Below are 17796 nucleotides of genomic sequence, written 5' to 3' on the forward strand. Positions count from 1 at the left end.
TGCTGAAAGTTGTGTTACAGTCAGTTAGTAATTGACTGATCCACTTTATGCTGACTGTGAAGTTCATCTATCCCAAAAAAGGTCTATGTTTTGTTTTGAAAATGCTGCATTTGAAACACCTCATGTGAGTTGTGGTTTGGGTGTTTGCAATCCTTGGCAAGACAGTATCTCCCATGATGGTTTGTGCTGTAAAAAATACTATCAGACAAGATTTGTGGGACACAGTGAAGTGCCAGGCATGAGGGACCTGAGTTACTGAACTTCTGCAGTGCCACAAGAGAGCTCCAGTACAGATTCAGACTAGCATTGAACTAGCTAGAAATAAAACAAGTCAGTCCTTTTCAACAAATTAAATTGTTACAGTTCTATTCCAACAGAAAATATAAAAATTTTGGCAAAATTAGATTTTTAGTAGAAAATTACAGTTGTCTGGGAACTGCGCTTTGCACAGAGACAAACATTTTAAAAAAATTAGTGTTTAAAGCTCAACCAATAGGAATTGCAGGGAAAAAAAGCTGCTCTTTGAACTTTTTCAGACTATTGCTCTGGGCTCTGGTATAGTTTGAATCTCCAGAAGTCTTTCTGTGAATTACTACAGTTTCCTGTCCCAAGAGCCACCTTACAATATCTTTTTTTTTTTTTTTTTAATAAGAGCTAATTAAAACAAATCTCTTCCATCTGAAGGTGTCCTGGAGGCAGGATGCTTGTGCTAGGCAACAGTAGAATCTGGGAGGAGAGGGAATGAAGGGGGTTCAAACCTGCTGGGTTTTGTCTTGCTAGATTCCCAAGCCAGTAGGTGGGTGCTGATGGCCTTGTCTGTAGTGCAGGTGTCTGATGCATGAAGAGTTGACAGTTGTCCTTACTCACATGTGTACTAATTATGTTGTATATTGCACTATTGTGCAGTTGCCCATGCTTTAATGCTAGCAGCATAACAAAAATCTTCTGTGCTTCATTTAGCACTGAGGATCTGGCTAGACAGAGAAGTGTACCCAGCATAAAAGTAACTCATTTATGAGGCCAGGGTCCCAGGAGCTCTGTTCTGCAACCTACTCTTCACTGGGTCTTGCTTGAGCTTTCCAAATTCCCTTCTCAAAGAAGTGCTTTGAGACCTCATCACTTCATCCCTGTGGAGCATCCTGCAGGCATAAATCTTTGGGTTGGCTATCATTTTCTCATCTACTGAGAGATACAGAAAATAGGAACCCCCTGCCCAGCCCATGTCAGTGAGTGGGCTATGGGCTCTGAGTGCCCTGTGATTTCTTTATACTGATGTTTCTCCACTCTGCCCTGATTGATTGTTTTGCTCCAGCAAGGAGCACAACCAAAGGTCAGAAGCCAGCTCTTTCCTTTTTTCAGTTTTTCCTGGGACTGCTCACAACCCAGCTGAATCCAGGCACTGCTTCAACAGTGACTTTGGGGTGTTTCATCTTTTGTTGTCAGCTCTGATCCACTTCTGCCAAAACCCTGTAGCTCCTTATTTCACAGTAATTGTGGATGTTATGTAGCCACAAAAAGCATGGTTTTGTGATCAGTTGATACTTGCCCTGTAATCTATGAGTTATGGAGGAATTCAGATGAAGGAAGTTCACCTTATACAATGCACCGTTATGTGTTGCAGGAGCATCTGACAGACCTGAAAGAAGATCTTGATAAGGATGAATGTAAACAGGAGCCTGAGGTTATTTATGAGACTAACTGCCACTGGGAAGGGTGCACAAAGGAATATGACACTCAGGAGCAGCTCGTCCATGTGAGTAATGGTTGGGAGGAAACCCCAGCGATAAATTTGGGTTTCTGTGCACTTGTCCTCATTTTTTATCACTAGCTGCTGTACAGCCAGAGCTCACCCTGGGAGCTACTAAAGGTGCAAATCAGAGATACGGTGTGTAAACACTGCCAAAGCAGGTCGCTGCTCCCCGAGGAGTTCAGCTGAAAGAAGGCTCTCATAGATTATGTGATATTGCTCCCTTCTCAGCTGCTGAGGCTGCACTTTCAGTCTCCCTAGTGCATGGCCCAGTGACAGAAGGCTCAGTACAGAAGACTGGATCAGAAAATGGGGAAAGGGGCTGAGCCCTCCTCTCTTCACTGGCCATATTCACTGAGCCTTCCCACAGAGCTACACCAGCTATGGGTCAGGGATCATCCATGCTGTCCTCAGACTTGGCCCAGGCTGGGAAAGCCTCTAATGCTGCTGTTAATGAGCTGTGGAGCTATATCACTCAGAGGCTGTTGACCTGCTCAACTCATCCCTCCCACAGAAACAGAGCACTTTCAGACTTTGGAGATATGCTCCAGTGTCTGAAATACAGAAAGTGGGTTGATTTTCTAAAACTTGGGCAACAGGGCTTCCATAATCACACTGATGTTCCCAAAGCAGTGTCAAAACTGCTCTCTGAAGGATCCCCAAACCAAGTCATTAATCAGATTTTCAGTTCTAATTAATTCCAAGAACCTTTTGTGTGCTTTGCTTCATCTGGGTATCCACCATTTGGTTTCCTTTGGCTTCTGGGGTCGACAAATTCCTCATCCTCAGGGAAGTGCTGGTGAAATCCGACATGATCTGTGTCTAAGCCCCATTTTGTTCCCAGCCCAACACCTCCCTAGTCCTTATTTTGGGTCTATGGTGCGAGTCCCATTTCTTTGAAGCTAGCCCATATCTGCTGGGAATTCACCAGCCCAGCAACCCTGATGCTTGCAGCAGAGTTTTGGATTAAACACATTTTGCTATAGGAGCTGCTCCCTCTTCCTTTTCCTTCAGCCTTCAGCTGCTTTTCTCAAACAGGCTCCCAGCTTGCCAGGGGCCACCCATGTGCAACTCGCATGTAGCCCCCTTCCTGAGGGCTTGTGTCTGCTTTCACCATTTTTTATATATCTTCATTTTGGATACATTTAGATGCCCCCAAATTGGCATCAGTCACCATGTGCCCATGTTCTGCACACAAACATTGTGTTTAGACACAAATATTTAGACAACACTCTAAATTACAATTTTGGGCACATGTTCTTCTCCCATCTAAGGCTAGTGCCTGCCCATCTCTGCCAGAAACCACTGGTTTAGTGTATCAAGTCCTTGAGTACAGACAAATTTGGAAATGGTTTTAAGGCCAGTTGAGTGATCAGGTGCTTAATGGGTTGCACATTGCATGCTATGGGCATTGCTTTTTTGGGGTTAAACCACAGCATGCCTGTCACATGGGCTGGGCTCACATGTGTCCAGCAGTTTTTGTGTGTTTCCCTCTCAGATGTAAGAAAAACTAACTCTGCCCAGAGCAAAGTGCAGAGCACCAGGCAGCTCAGCACAATTTCCAGAAAAAAAAACCAAAAATAAACAAAGAAAAACATTTGATGAAATATCCCAAGATTTTCCTAAATTTGGAAGGTTACAAAAATTGAGTCTTCTGTACTGTGATTACTAGCAACATGGGGTTGTGGATTTGGGATGCCCAAAATACACATGCAAATGAAATACAGATGTTGCGGGCCAGCCTCTGAGAAGGTGCCATCTCAGCATGCATGGAAAAACTCTAGTTTGTGTGCAGAGTACGTGGGTGAGCGGGGTCTGTTCCCCACACACAATGCGGTTGTAGGAGGAGTGCATGTCAACAGGGAGCAGCAGCAGTGATGACATATTTTTGCAAGCACTGCTGCTGCTCCCAACCTCAAAGGTCACACTCAATTTGAGAGAAGCCCAAGCAAAGCCTTCAGCCAGGTAGGGGCTAAGGAGCTATAGCTGAAGTGGGGTGAGCTGTGCAACTCCTCCTACCCCATGCGATGGGAAGCAGATGTTGCCTAGACAGGGAGTGAATAGTCCTGAACGGAGGCTACAGTACCCTTTCTGTAAATGTTCTTCCTCTGGCTCAAACAAGACCAAAGGGTAAGCCTGTGCTCTTCCACACTCCCAGCATTGCTGTGTGTAGTCTTGGTTGCAAGTTAGACTCCCACACAAGCAGAGCCTGGAGATGTCTCTCCAGGCTGGTCTGGACATGGTTTAGCATGTCCATGGGTCTCTGGGGAGGTCCATCAGATTTCCACAATCTGAGGATAAAATCTCACTCCAATGCCATGTTGTAAAACCAGAACTGTAGGCGGCAGGACTCTAAACCCATACAAAACCTCTCCTAAACCCAGGCTCCCCCAGTTCTCCCAGCACACATCTTTGGCTCTCAGTGTGTACATGTGGTGCCCAAGAGACCAGCTGAGCCCCACACTTCCTCCTGTCTCTGGGTAGAACTGGAGGCAGCAGGACCTTGACCTCAGGATTGTTCTGCAGCACACAGAACACTGAGACTGAGTTCAGCTGGAGCTGTGAAGGCTGATGAATCTGTTTTAATGTGCTTTTGTGTCCTCATGCTGCCTCACAGCCCCAAGAGAGTCTCATCCCTAGCTGCAACATGTGTGCCTGGCCTTGGCCTGGGGACGAAGGCGGGGGCTGGAAAAGATCTCAGCACAAAAAAAGCCAAAACCCAAAACCAAAGTGGTTTATTTTAGGATTTCCTGTCAGTGAATGTCTTCTGAAAACACAGGAGCGAGGACAGGCATTATTTTTGGCAATGAGACCCCATTCAGAGAGACAAGGCCGCTGCGGGAGCGGCGCTGCCGACGGGCCGGCCCCTGGCTCTGTTTATTTTCGGCAGGGCTTCATCTGCCCTGCACTGGGAAAAAACAGCCCACTTCTCCCTGCCAGGGTGGATGAAGGCACCATTCTGGGCCTGGCTTTTCAACACTCCAGCCCAGAGTTTCTTGGGCCTGAGCAATTAGCAGTAAATGAGCTCTCCCTGCTGCATAGCTCTTAAATGCTGTCATTTCCTGCCAGCCACCAGCTCTGGATGGCAGGTGGATGTCATGAGGCCAGCGTATGGACTTAGATGCATAGGATCATTTAGGCTGGAAACAACCTTCAAGATTATTGAATCCAACCAAGGCTTGTCTCCTGTCCGTCATCCTCCAGCAGCATCTCAGGAAGGGGTCTCAGGTGTGTAAATGCAGCACAGGACGGTTCAGCAGAAACAGAAATTACTCTGTTATCCCTGTCAAGAGTGGCATCAAGCAGCTGGGGACACACTGAGAGGGCTCCCTGCTCCAAAAAGCTCCCATTGCTTTTGCAAACCTCTCATTTTTAGCCTGCTTTGTACCCAGTGTGCTGGATGCTGCACACCTTTCTCTGCAGGACACACTGGACCACAGAGCGGGTCCACATCCCTGGTGTCACCTGTGCACCTGGCACCCAGGTGCTGCAGTGCCTGACAAGCACTGGGACGGAACATCTGGCTTTCAGAGCACTGTGCATGATTCACTGGCATCAGCTCTTCAGGAGTGACCTGGTTTTCCTTTCTCTCCTACCAGCACATCAACAATGATCACATCCACGGGGAGAAGAAGGAGTTTGTGTGCCGCTGGCAGGATTGCACACGGGAGCAGAAGCCCTTCAAGGCCCAGTACATGTTGGTGGTGCACATGCGAAGGCACACGGGGGAGAAGCCACACAAGTGCACGGTGAGCTGGCAGGGGACATCTCACTGGGCAATGGGACACCAGGGTCGGGTGGTCACAGAAATGTGATGGCAGATGTGGGCATGGCTTCAGGTAGGGCTCTACCAGGCCAGCCACTGGCAGCAGCTCAGAGCCAGTCCAGCCCTCTGTGTCTGGGTTACAGCTACTTGCAGGTTAGACCCCAGGCACAAGAGGACAAGGAGTGTGGGTGAGGTGTTAGTGGGCAAAACTTCATTTCCTTGGGAAGAACTATTTCAGAACTGCCACAGAGATCCAAAGCAGCTCAGGACAAGTCACTTAAGGTGAAAATCCAGCCAATTTAGTTGCCTACATCCAAGATAGAAATCCAGTAATGCCACGCTGTGGGGAGGTGCCTAACCCAGGTTGTGTCTAACCTGGCATCACCCACTACAGCTGCTGGGAATGCAAGATTCCCTCACCCATGGACCCAAGCATACACACATGCCTCTTTCTAGCCTGGGAATCTAGGCCAACACCTCCTGCCTCTGCTCTCTTAATCCAGAGGTCAGGTTAAGCCAGAGGTGCTTAAACCCCAAAGAAGGGCTCAGTCTCCAGACCTTCTGCATACCAGCAGCACTGTGCCTAGGGTTCAGCACTGCCTGAGGAAGAGTATGGGGTGCTGTTTTGCATCTCAGCCCTGTGGGTGCAGGCTCACTGATCACATGGGAGAGCTGGGCTCTCCTTCTTAGCCTCAAGATAGGAAATCCCAAATGTGCCTTCACACTTGGAGCCTCTCACCACACTGCTTGCTGAGGTGGGGCAGCCAAGGATGCCTGATGCAAGGCACAAGAGGGAAGCGAGGTTGTGGAGTTCAGTGACTGTGGTCAGCTGTTGGAAGAGGTGTTCACAATCTCCCTCCTCATCTCCTCCAGCCTTTATTCCTCCCAAAGGTCTTTTCCTCCCTGTCTTTTGATATCCTCTGCTCTCTGCCTTCTCCTCTTGATGGCATTTCATAGCTCCTCTGTGGTCAGCATTACACTGTTCGTCTCCCCAGAGTCTTGGGGATTAGTCTCTTCCTGCTCAGCAGATGTCTGAGCCCTCCTCCTGTATCTTCCTCCTCCTCTGCTCCATTAGCCAATTCCAGCCCTGCTCACTCCCTGGCTCTGTCCCAGCTCCTGCTTACAAATATTAGGATATGTATGATTTGCCTGCTGCATGACTCCTTTATCAATCTTCCAGCCTTGTGTTCATTTAATTTAGAGCATAAGCTCCCCCGGGGCACAGGGCCATGTCCTCTGTTTTAATCTTCTAAAGCACTTTGCCCAGTCTAGTGCTTTACCAATCTTCCTTAAAAGTATCAAGAAATATTGATTGTTGGTGCATACAAAGTGAGCACTGAGGGCAAGTCTCGCCTGCCCTTGTAGGCAGAGGGACTCAGGAGACAAAAACAGCAGTGGCTGAATCCTCTTTAGTGCTGTGGTGGAGCAGGAAAAAACACTGCTGCACAATCCTGCCCTTTTCAAGCCTCAGTTTTGTCACACAGGGGCAATGGCAAGGCTATGTTTGAGTCTCAGGTCATCCTCTGCCTCCTGGACAACTACAGGCCCTCCATGTCCAGTATGTTGCATGTCCCCAAACTGGAGAACCAACATTTTCCAGTGGTCTGGGATAATGGCAGTTCTGCAGACGGTGCCCTTCTATGGCACAGCATTCCTTGTCCAAGTCTGGCAGTGATTTTTCAAAGCAACAAAGGTTTCAGACAAGAAGTTTGTGGTGTACATAAAGCTACGGATGAGCCCAATTGCAGCCTGGGATTTGGTCAAGGATTATTTCAACAGATGACAGCTAGAACTCCCACTGGCATAATCAAGTCCACACGTAAGAGTGGGAACAACTGCTTTGAACATGCACTGGCTGCTTTGCTGAGAAGCTTTTATTTGAAAATGTGGCCTTAGAACTTTTGCTCTTAATAACTGCATTTTTGTGTCAGTATCCAGCAAAACTAGAATGGATGCATGAGTTGTCTCATGCTGAGTTCCCTTTGTTTTCCAGCAAGAGGAATGATGTGTTTCAATAACTGTAGAGACTTGACTTGTAAAGGATTGTTTGTACAGGGCAAGAGAAGAAAGAGATATACTGTGCTACCTCAGAGCTGTGGCATGTTCTGTGGGACAAATGGGCTAATGAAAGTTGTCTGAGGAAAAAAAAACTGGATCCATCCCACCCTGGCAAAGCTGTGGAAGGAATCAGCTCTTGCAGGATGCTTCTGCTGGTCCTTGAAGAGATGTGAATATCTCAAGAGCAGAGCAAATCTGCCTTATGTCCACCATCCCTATGCTAGGCCATAAAGGGGATCTTAAGTAAACTTTTGCCAACAAAAATGTTGCATGGGATCACCTGTACCTATGTTTCACGGGTTTCATGGGCTGCATGTTTGCCTCCCTCCCTAGCAGCCCAGCAGGGCATGTGGAGCCCAGGGCAGCAGGTGCTGTTGCTACTGAATGCAGGTGCCTGTGACCAGACCTTTGGTGTGTAGAACCACTCAGCTGCCATGAGAAAATCAGACACAGAGCATGACCTGTCCTGCTGTGGCTCCAGTTTCTTCACTGGCCAAGACTCAAGCAGAGCAATGTGAAGTCTTGTCACAACTGGAGTGAACTTGTAGACATGTTTAAGTGATGTGACTAGAATACAACACATACATTACAGCAGCAGGGACTGCTTGTTGAAATTTAAAGGGTGTCTTTTTGTATAGGAAGTACAGCCTGGGCTTTTCAATGCTCCCAGATGAACAGGCAGTGCAACATGTAGCTAGAATTTCCAAGGGAGCCTTGCATTTCTTTGTTTTGTCAAAGAGCACTTCAGAGACTTTGGTTGGAGGTGAAACCCTCCCATGCTGAGATGGGGCAGGTGCAGGGAGAAGTCTCCAGCCCAGCCAGAGTGGAGGGTGGCAGGACATTAAAGCCTCACCACGTCTCCCAAGCTGCTCCTTCTCATTGTGTGGGCAGCTGGTTTCCTTCCAGGAGGAAGGTTCCTGGCCTGTTTCGTCATCCAAAAATCCATCTGTCTTCAAGATTGAGAGTCTTGTTTTTTAAAGTGGTAATGTCAGACAGCCTGACCACAGCATCCTCCAAGAGTAAACCCAAGCTGTAATTTGGGAAACTTTAAAGCTTGCTAGATTTCTGTTTGTGTGTTAGGGAACTGTCTGCTCTTTCCAGTGTTGGTGCAAGTGGAGTTGCAAGGCTGTTCAGACTGTGGAGAAGCTGTCAGTTCCCTAGGTGGGAAGGAGGGGGCCCCTGTTCTGAGTGTTTTAGATGCAGAGGGTTGGCAGGAGGGGCTAAGAGAGCTCTGGGAGGAGTGGAGGGGTGTTTAGCCCTGCTGGAAAAAAAGAGTCACTTGTTAAAATGTCAGGTGGGTACCCAACAAGGAGTAGCACCTCAAATATGACTCACTGCTGAAACTCTCAGCCTGCTTAGGGAAGCAAATTCTCTCAACAAAGTGGATGTTGTTCCCTAAAACACAAGCCCTTTAAAAAGAAGAAAAAAAAAGAAAGAATGAGAAACAGATTGGAAGGGTTTAGGTGGGGGGAAAATCAAATTTTTCTGGTTAATTAATCACTCCTCATGTGGTTTTTTTATTTTAGTTTGAGGGTTGTTCCAAAGCCTATTCCCGCCTGGAGAACTTAAAGACACACCTGAGGTCCCACACTGGAGAAAAACCTTATGTCTGTGAGCACGAAGGCTGCAATAAAGCCTTTTCCAATGCCTCGGACAGAGCCAAGCACCAGAACAGGACACATTCCAATGAGGTAAGCCTGGGCTCACCACAGCTCAACGGAGGGCTTTTTTTAAATTTTGCTGACAATAAACATACACTTTACACACTGGACGCATGTAAAAAGAAACCTACTGTAATGAGAGGTTTATCTTATTTTTTAATGGGATTTATTTTTGCTAGGGAGCCAGACCACATTAGCTTTATATTTATGAAAGCTGTGTTTGAAATCATAAACAGATGTTAAAGTATGCAAACTTTTTAATCGACTTTGGAAATGAAAACAAGCATTTTCCAAACATATAATTTTTAATAGCACAGATAGTATAGTTGTGCAAGTGGAGTTTAATATTACTGTGGAGCAGACTTGCAGTAATATAACAGCTACCCTGGATCCTGATGCTCTGGAAATAATAGTCCCTCCATCATTTGATGTACAATGATAGAGCACAATGCAATGCTTTGTTAACCTTGGATAATTAAGACCCACTATTAGTAGTTGGGGAGCAGAGGAAATTGCCTTTATTGTAACGCATGTGATGGTCTGTTGCAATCAACCACGGCCGACGATTGAAATTTATATTACCACTAATTAGCTGACAGGGGAAGAAAAACAACACTCTAAAGTTCTAATAGTGTTTTCAGCCATGGAGAATTCAGTCTGTAGCCTAATTTGCAACAGTTAAATATAGACTATTGGAGAATGGAACACAGTTGCCACGGTTGACAGCCTTTTGAAGCGATGCTGTGTCTACAAAGGGTTTGTTGGGAGTATTTTTATCTCTGGCATAGTATCAGTCAGTGGTAACCAAAGCTCTGTAGGTTTCAGAGATTCTGTTTGAGTCAGAATGAGGACTCAAAATCTAGAATCCTCTTCCAGGCCGAGACGATGCTGAGATGGACTGATAAATTACTAGAATCCCAGAGTTGTTTGAACTGGGTTGGGTATGAACCCAAACGTCAGAAGTGTTCTCCACCAGCAAGACACAGGTGAAAATTAACCCATATCCACACTTAAACTGGATAGTTTGTAGTTGTTTTAAGGCTACACCTACCTTGAGGCCAGGAGGGACTAAAAAGGTAGGTTGCAGCCTCTCGTCTGCTCAGCATCCTGCATTCCCAGTAAGTGGTGTTTGACTACATAATTTTTCTATGTTAAAGCTTCTTCTCCTGAAAGGTAGGCAATTGTGGCTTAATCTCACATTTTAGGTGCTGGAAATTGCTCATTCGCCAGCCATGGATGCTTTTTCCGCCTTCCTCCTGTGCTGGATCTATTGTCCCTTTCATTGTTGATATTTCCACATCTTAATTTTGCAGTGTTAAGTCACTCTCTGTATTCTCACTCATAAGCTGTATAAATCAATCAGGCCACTGAAGATTTACATTTTTGCAACTTTGTTTCCTCTCTTAAAGGAAATTTGCATCTCCCTTCAATTCATACGGATTCTCATGTGAATGGATCATAATGCTGGTACAGCTCTCAGTGCTGGATACAGACTCACTCAGCCCAGTCTGTGCACATTGACAGCATGTGAGCGACTTTTTTGAGTCGCTCACATAGATCACTTGAGCTAAGATCCCTGGGGCTTTACCAGGTGGTGTGCTAGGCAAGGCAGTTTCCCATCTGAGGCAGCTAATGTTCCATGTGGAATTTTCATTTTGAATGTGTTAGTAAATGTAATTTCTCCAATGGGTTCAGATTCCCAAGTGTTCCAGATCAGGAGCTGCATTGGATCTGGGATGACTCGTCGCTTATCTGAGCAGAGCTTGGGTACACTTGAAAGTCAGATCATTTGGGTTCCCCTTATGCAAGAAGGTGAGGCTGTAGGGCAGGAGCATCCAGCTCCAGGTCTCTTGTGGACCCTGATCTAAATATGCTGGCACGTGGCACAAGCTGCCTTCAAACAACACAAATCAAAGACTCAGATAACAGATAGGGATGTTATCCTCTGCAATTGCTTCTCCTAAAGTACACCTACCCCTTCTCTGGTGTAGGAACAGCACAGCCACTAGTGGAGGATCTGTACCAGACCAGCCGGCCCTGCCACAGGAACTGTAAGGCACTGCCACTATTCAAACCATCTTACATTTTGCAGTCATGCTTATTTCTGAACTGCTGTTCAACCCTCCTTGATGCAGTACAGAAACACCCCAAGATCATGGGAGATCTGTAGGCTGCATACAATGGCTCTCTGGGCCATATTTTTGACACCCTCTTTGTGAGGATCATATGACACAATCCTTTACACCAGCTGGTATCCCTCACAGCAAAGCTCCTCACACTGGGCAGCAGGCCCAGGCAAGGGTCCTGTGTCCAGCTGTGGCCATGACCACTGGCTTAGCAAACTGTACTGAGACCTTGGCTCACAAAACCACACAAATGCAAAGCAGAAGTTTGTGGCTGTGAATATTTCCCATTACCCATTGGTAACTCTATTGTGGTTCCTAGCTACCTTCTAAATATTTTCCTCTGCTTGCAATGTTTACTTGGAATACACCAGTTTCAGAGTTAGTCATCCCAGTCTCCTCTAAGGGGGAAGTTCCAGGTTCCCTGTGTTTGTCACTGTCATTGTGTGACCGGACGTAGGTGTATGGTCCAAACATGCTGAAGTTCAAGGCTGGGGATGTGTTACCACACTGGCTTTGGTTTGATTGTTGAAATGTCATACACACTACATTTTAAACTTTCAGTGACTCTTTGAATCCCTTCAGGGGATACCTTCAAAGTTACACCTGGAAAAGGGGCTTTCATCCTGTGACCCCTCTCCAATGCGTACACAGAGGAGAGCCTTGAGTTTATAGCCAGCCAAAGACTCAGAGTGACATTTTCAGAAACTCAGGCTGAACAAAGATAAAACACATAAATCCAGTTATGCTTTGTGTGTGGGAAGTTCTCCAGTTCTCCCACCCTCAGGGGTATCACCCTGTATGTGCATGAGCAAGGGAGGGAGGCATCTGAGACATCTAAACTCTTGACTTCACTAGGTTGAAAGATGTCGCTAGATGTCAGAATCTGGATAACCCAGGGACAGATGAAGGCACACCAGTGAAACAGCAGTTGTGCCTAGCTCAGTTGCAATGGGTATGGCCTGATGAAGAGGATGATTGAATCCCCTTAGGTGGAGTGTCTGGTGTCTAAGCAACAGTGATCATGTTACCCTAATTGCTGGGGTCTGAAAAATCAGAACTGTTGAGCCTAAAGGATATTTATAAAAATTCTTTGAGCTGCTCATATACAGGAATTTTTCAGCAGATGTTGTGGGGATTCTGTTCTTTGTAATAAGGCTTAATAACAGTAGTAGGATTTCTATAATGCTTGTCCGAGAGGTTGCAAGGTATTTTTAAACAAACTATTTTAATTTTTGTGCTTTGGTTTACCCAGCTTTAAAATATATTTACCTCAGTGGGGTGTAATGTGGATTTAGCTGGTTTGAATGATGTGCCAGGATCAGTCAGGAAGCATGCTTTTGAATACAAAACAGACTTTCAGTGTTTTTCATGTGATGATGCTGGCTTTCTGCAAGGAATAAATACTCCTTTTTATTTTTTCACTTAAGTTCCTGGACAAAATTACAAAACAGATTTTTGAAAAAATTAAAAGGAATGGTCATTTTGGGTAGCCTTCAAATAACATGTCTGTTTTTTCTCATAGATCTATCCTGCATTGGTAGGAAAATACACAGAGTAGTTGTGAGACCAAAAGTGGGACTTGGGATGAATTCTGAGCTTCCAGTGCAGCAGCACCAGCTCAAACAACTGCAGTGCTAATACACTTTGGAATTGGAGACTCAGTAAAATAAAAAAAGTTTAAAGGAATAAAAATATCTGTTGCCGATTTCTGTTTCCAGAAGCATGGCTTCAGCCTTGTTTTCCTGTGGCAATCAATGATTCATGAATTCGGGGTAGAGTGCTGTCGTCTGAAAAAAACATTGCATGCCTGTGGTTTGTTTTGCACAATAGCAGATTTCAAGGTGACAGGTGCTGGAGTGGTGTGATAGATTGAGTAGGGTGAATCCAGCCTGGCTTGAATTCACTGGACTTCCATCAGCCAAAAGGTTTCAGACATTTTCTTGGTGTAGACCCCACCTTAGCAGAGCGAATGTCTTATGTCCAGTCCGCTACATCACCTCCTTCCCATCCTTAATCAGGAAACATTCCTGTGGCCACCCGAGCAAATACATACATGGGAAAGTAATACTAGGAAAGTATTTTGTGAATTCTTAGCTGTCTTTTGATCCAGAAACTGAAAACAAGAAGTTTAGCCAACATGAAATGACAAGCCAAGTCTGTGTGGATCAGCAGCAGCCCATACATCACATCTTCCATATCTCAGTCTTTACAGAGTCCTGTGGAGCAGATGCTCCACATTTTGCTGCTGCCTGCTGCTGTGCTCATTGTATTTTCTTGGCCCATACACTGTACTTGGAATATTTGGGCTTATTCTAAATATAACCCAAGGTTTGTTTGTGTTGACAGAAGCCCTATGTGTGTAAAATCCCCGGCTGCACGAAGCGGTACACGGACCCCAGCTCCCTCAGGAAGCACGTCAAGACGGTGCATGGGCCTGATGCGCACGTCACAAAGAAGCAGCGCAATGACGTCCACCCGAGGCCACCTCCGCTCAAGGAAAACGGGGACAACGAGGCCAGCGCCAAGCAGAGCAGCAAGGTGGCAGAGGAGAGCCCCGAGGCCAACAGCACCACCAGGAGCATGGAGGATTGCTTACAAGTCAAAACGATAAAAACAGAGAATTCTGTGGTAAGAGCAGTTGCTTTTGGCAGAAATGACAGAAATCAGTGGCTCCTTATCTCTCTGATGCAGTAGGGGCATGAAGCATTTGTATTCCATTCACCTCTCTGGGCAGGTGTCCTTCAACCCTAGAGTTCAAGTCCAGAAATGAATCTGCAGGTCAGGGCACAGTCCACTGCATTTTGTATCTTCCTGCCCAGCATCATAAATTCCTGCCCTTGTAGTCACGAGGGCTGTGTGGTGCCCTTTGCTGAGGTTGGCATTCCTGTGCTCTGAAAGTGGGTAAAACCCAAGAGTGTGGTCAGATGAGCTTTACCTACCTCACCAGTTTAAATTGAGCAATGACCACAGGGCACAGATTGATGAGTGCTTCTTGAAGCAAAGGTCCTGGCTTAAGCAGTCCCTTTTCTCCTCCCCCCTGCAACCTTCTCTCCTTTTCTTTCTAGTGCTGCTGTTTGATGAAGTCAGTGGGGATAAAACTAGCTGTTCTATTTTTGTTGAGTATCTTAAAGCAAGTTCAATTCCTTGTCCACCATACACAGAAGCACAAAATCCCTGGGGTTGTCAGGGACCTCTTGAGATCATCTAGTCCCACCTCCCTGATCAGCCCAGGTTGGCTGGAGCAGATTTCTCAGGAGTACAGAAATTCAATACATGGCTCCCAGCTGCCATAGAAAATTGTAGCGAGGTGATGAGGCAAGGGAGTGAAATTAGGAATAAACTGTGGCCCACAGAGTACAGACTGTCACTCAGCCATGATCAAGCTTTACAGCTCCAGCACCTGAAGCAAAGACTATTTATCAGCTTTCTGTTCATTACAGCAGCTCCACAATTGGCAGTAGTGTGGTCAGTGGTACTAAGGAGCTGTGTATAGTGGTGCTTTCAAACAAATCAAACCTCTTCCACCCCATCCAGGATGGAGGAGGTGATTGAGTGTTGCAACATATGAATCACTTTTACCTTTTGATGTTTCTTTTCACTTTTGTACCCAAAGTTCTGGTCTGTTGCATCAGCTCAGGGTAGGACAGGGTATGAGCTGGATACAGAAGAAAAGACCTTCACCTGCAAAGGAGTGTTCCCATATTCCCCAGACTTCCCACTTGAGCTGAAAGGACTTTGAGCTCCAAAGTACATATTTTCTTGATTTGAATCCAGGCTAAAAGATTGTTATTCCTGTGAAAAACATGCCCTGGAGCTACAGAGATTTTCTCAGAAGGGTTAGGGGATGTGTTGTTGGACAAATTACTAATGAGCAGCATGTTTCAGTTAAGAAAAAATTTAGTATTTACACATCCACAGTGTCTCTAATTGACTAAAAAAACAGTTTCCTGTGATGAGGTTCTGTACTGTGTTACAAAAGCTGAGTGTGAGAACCACTGGACAGAATGACCTTTCTCCAATACTCTTCCTCCATGTGTTTTGTTGGTTTTTTTCCTATGAAAACACTGACAAAATTACAGCTCCCCACCCTGCTTCTCCTGAAGGTATGGGCTTGTTTTCCACTCTGTGCTCCCAGGGTTCCAGCCAAGCCATCTCACGGGCAGCAGGGCCCTGGGCCGTGTGTTTCTCTTCACTGTCCCTCTCCAGCATACTCCCCTTGTGCACCTCTGACAGGTGCCATCTCCTCTGGTGGGTCCACATCCAGCTCCTGTTTCGTGGTTAAGGTCAGGGTGGTGGGAGGGGTGAGATGCCTCACTAGTTCCCATCACTCCCAGGCTCCTTGTTTTTACCTATATTTGTGTGTCACCCCAAACCCATGTAAACAGGTAGAATGTCTCTCCTAGGAGCTTTTATTTGTGCCCCCAAAGAGGGAAGGCAGGAAAGATGGGGTATGGGAGTGGGGGGTATGTTGGTAATTTGTGCTGTATTCTGCATTTCCCTCTTTCTCCTTTTACTAACCTGGTCCTTTTTGTTAATGCTGTCTTTGTCCTAACAACCTGTTCTTTATTCCCACTTACCCTTCCTTACTCTACCTTCCTAAGGACAGTCGGTACTAAGGTGAGCAAAGAAATCCTTTGTATTAAAATAGCTGTGTAAAGCATGATCTTCTGCAGATCTCTGTCTACATTTAACCCTCACAGGGTGGAAGTGGAAGTATGTGGGGCAGTGGGGAGGGATAGGAGAAATTTGCTTGAGTGCAGAAAGGGGGAGGATGCAGTGCCTGAGGATTCCCTTTGCCACCTTTCTCCCAGCATCACAACTTGCCATTAAATACTGGGATTGCAATTGCCTAGACTGAAGGGCAATCAGAGCCAGTCAGCCCTGTCCATGGGGGGCTGCTATGGAGTAAAAAACAACACTGCAGCACTCCCATTCCCACCTTGGCCCAGGGCAGAGTACTTTGCCTTTTCAGCACTCCCATTTTTGCCTGGAGCATGGGCCTGGAGCAGAAAAGCCAGGCATCCTGTTTGGTACCAGCAGCAGAGCAAGTTCAGACCACATAGTGTCTGCTGCAAATAAACTACTCAATGTGAGTAGTTTACATTCCTAATGTAAATAAAATAAATATTTATGGTGCTTATCTGCCTTATCTGCAAGTGGGAGTTTGCAAACAGTGAGCCAGGTTTTTATCTGGTGGGGAAGTTTGTCAGCTAACATAATTATATGTTAGGATATTTTAAAGACAGAAGTACGTTGTGTCTGAAATACTTAAGCCTTGATCCCATGTTAGATAAGCCAGTGTTTGCTGCAATATACCTTGCACAACCAGGTGACATGCTGCTTTTCTTCGAGAAACATCTGTCCTTCTTTTGGAGGAAGAACATTTGGTCTCTCTCCATCTTGCAGTTGAATCACCATGGCTTTTCCAGCTGTGGTGTGCTGTCCCATCCTCCTCTCACAGGGAGGAGGCATCTGCCTTTTGGAAAAGCTGCGATCCTGCAGCAGGGAGGGGTAACAAGACAAGGGAGAGCCTAAGATGGGAGCTCTCCTAGCCCCCAGGACTAGCACTGGGGATGTTGGGCTCCTGATTTCTTCCCATCCATATTTTCACCTGCCCAACTCTTTTTCCTCTTTTCTGTCCCCAAGATGTGTCAGTCCAGTCCTGGTGGCCAGTCGTCATGCAGCAGTGAGCCATCACCCCTTGGCAGCACCAACAACAATGACAGTGGAGTAGAAATGAACATGCACAGCGGGGGAAGTCTGGGAGATCTGACGGCGTTGGATGACAACGCTCCTGTCGTGGACTCAACAGTCTCATCTGGTAACTCAGCAGTCAGCCTGCAGCTAAGGAAACACATGACGACGATGCAACGACTTGAACAGCTCAAGAAGGAGAAACTCAAGACAGTTAAGGATTCCTGCTCATGGGTGAGCCCAGCTCCACAAGCCAGAAACACCAAGCTGCCTCCCATCTCAGGAAATGGTAAGCCCTGGGCCTGGACCATGTCCTGTAGAAACCTTTCAGAGTTTGACTCTGGTTTCATAACCAAGAGTCTGCCCTGGAGGAATGAGGATCATTCCTTATTGCCTCTGAGTCATGCTTTGATAGATAAAAATGTCAGGTAAAATGGACAGCTTGGGTGTAAACACGGCCATCTGGTGATGTGCAAGAGAAACCCAGGTGCTCAGTTCTACAGACGTATGAAGGGAGACAGAGGTTTTGGTGTCCTTGTTCCTGAGCTTACCCAGAACCCAGACACAGCTGTCCCAATTGTCTCAGTTACAGCCACAAGACTGATGGCATTTTTTCTAGCAGTAGGAGTTCCCCGAGGGCTAATGTGCTTCCTGGGAGACCACTGGAGCACAGCAGCAATCCAGACAAGACCTCTCTCCATAATCTTTCTCTGACAGAAGCCTTTTGTCACTCAGAAACTCCTG

The 17796-nt window shown here is 46.3% G+C and overlaps 1 protein-coding gene across 3 annotated transcripts in view; it reads left to right on the plus strand.

Annotated features, from left to right (window-relative positions):
• GLI2 (GLI family zinc finger 2) overlaps positions 1–17796 on the plus strand; it is a 187729-nt gene that overhangs the window by 164171 nt on the left and 5762 nt on the right. For all 3 annotated transcript variants that reach the window (XM_074548768.1, XM_074548767.1, XM_074548769.1), the window contains exons 9-13: positions 1622–1753; positions 5347–5496; positions 9098–9262; positions 13705–13986; positions 17005–17341. In XM_074548768.1, the coding sequence (XP_074404869.1) occupies positions 1622–1753; positions 5347–5496; positions 9098–9262; positions 13705–13986; positions 17005–17341 (1066 nt within the window). The remainder of the gene's footprint in view (positions 1–1621; positions 1754–5346; positions 5497–9097; positions 9263–13704; positions 13987–17004; positions 17342–17796) is intronic.

The sequence above is a fragment of the Zonotrichia albicollis genome, chromosome 10, assembly GCF_047830755.1.
Source record: "Zonotrichia albicollis isolate bZonAlb1 chromosome 10, bZonAlb1.hap1, whole genome shotgun sequence".
In the NCBI taxonomy this organism is placed as follows: Eukaryota; Metazoa; Chordata; class Aves; order Passeriformes; family Passerellidae; genus Zonotrichia; species Zonotrichia albicollis.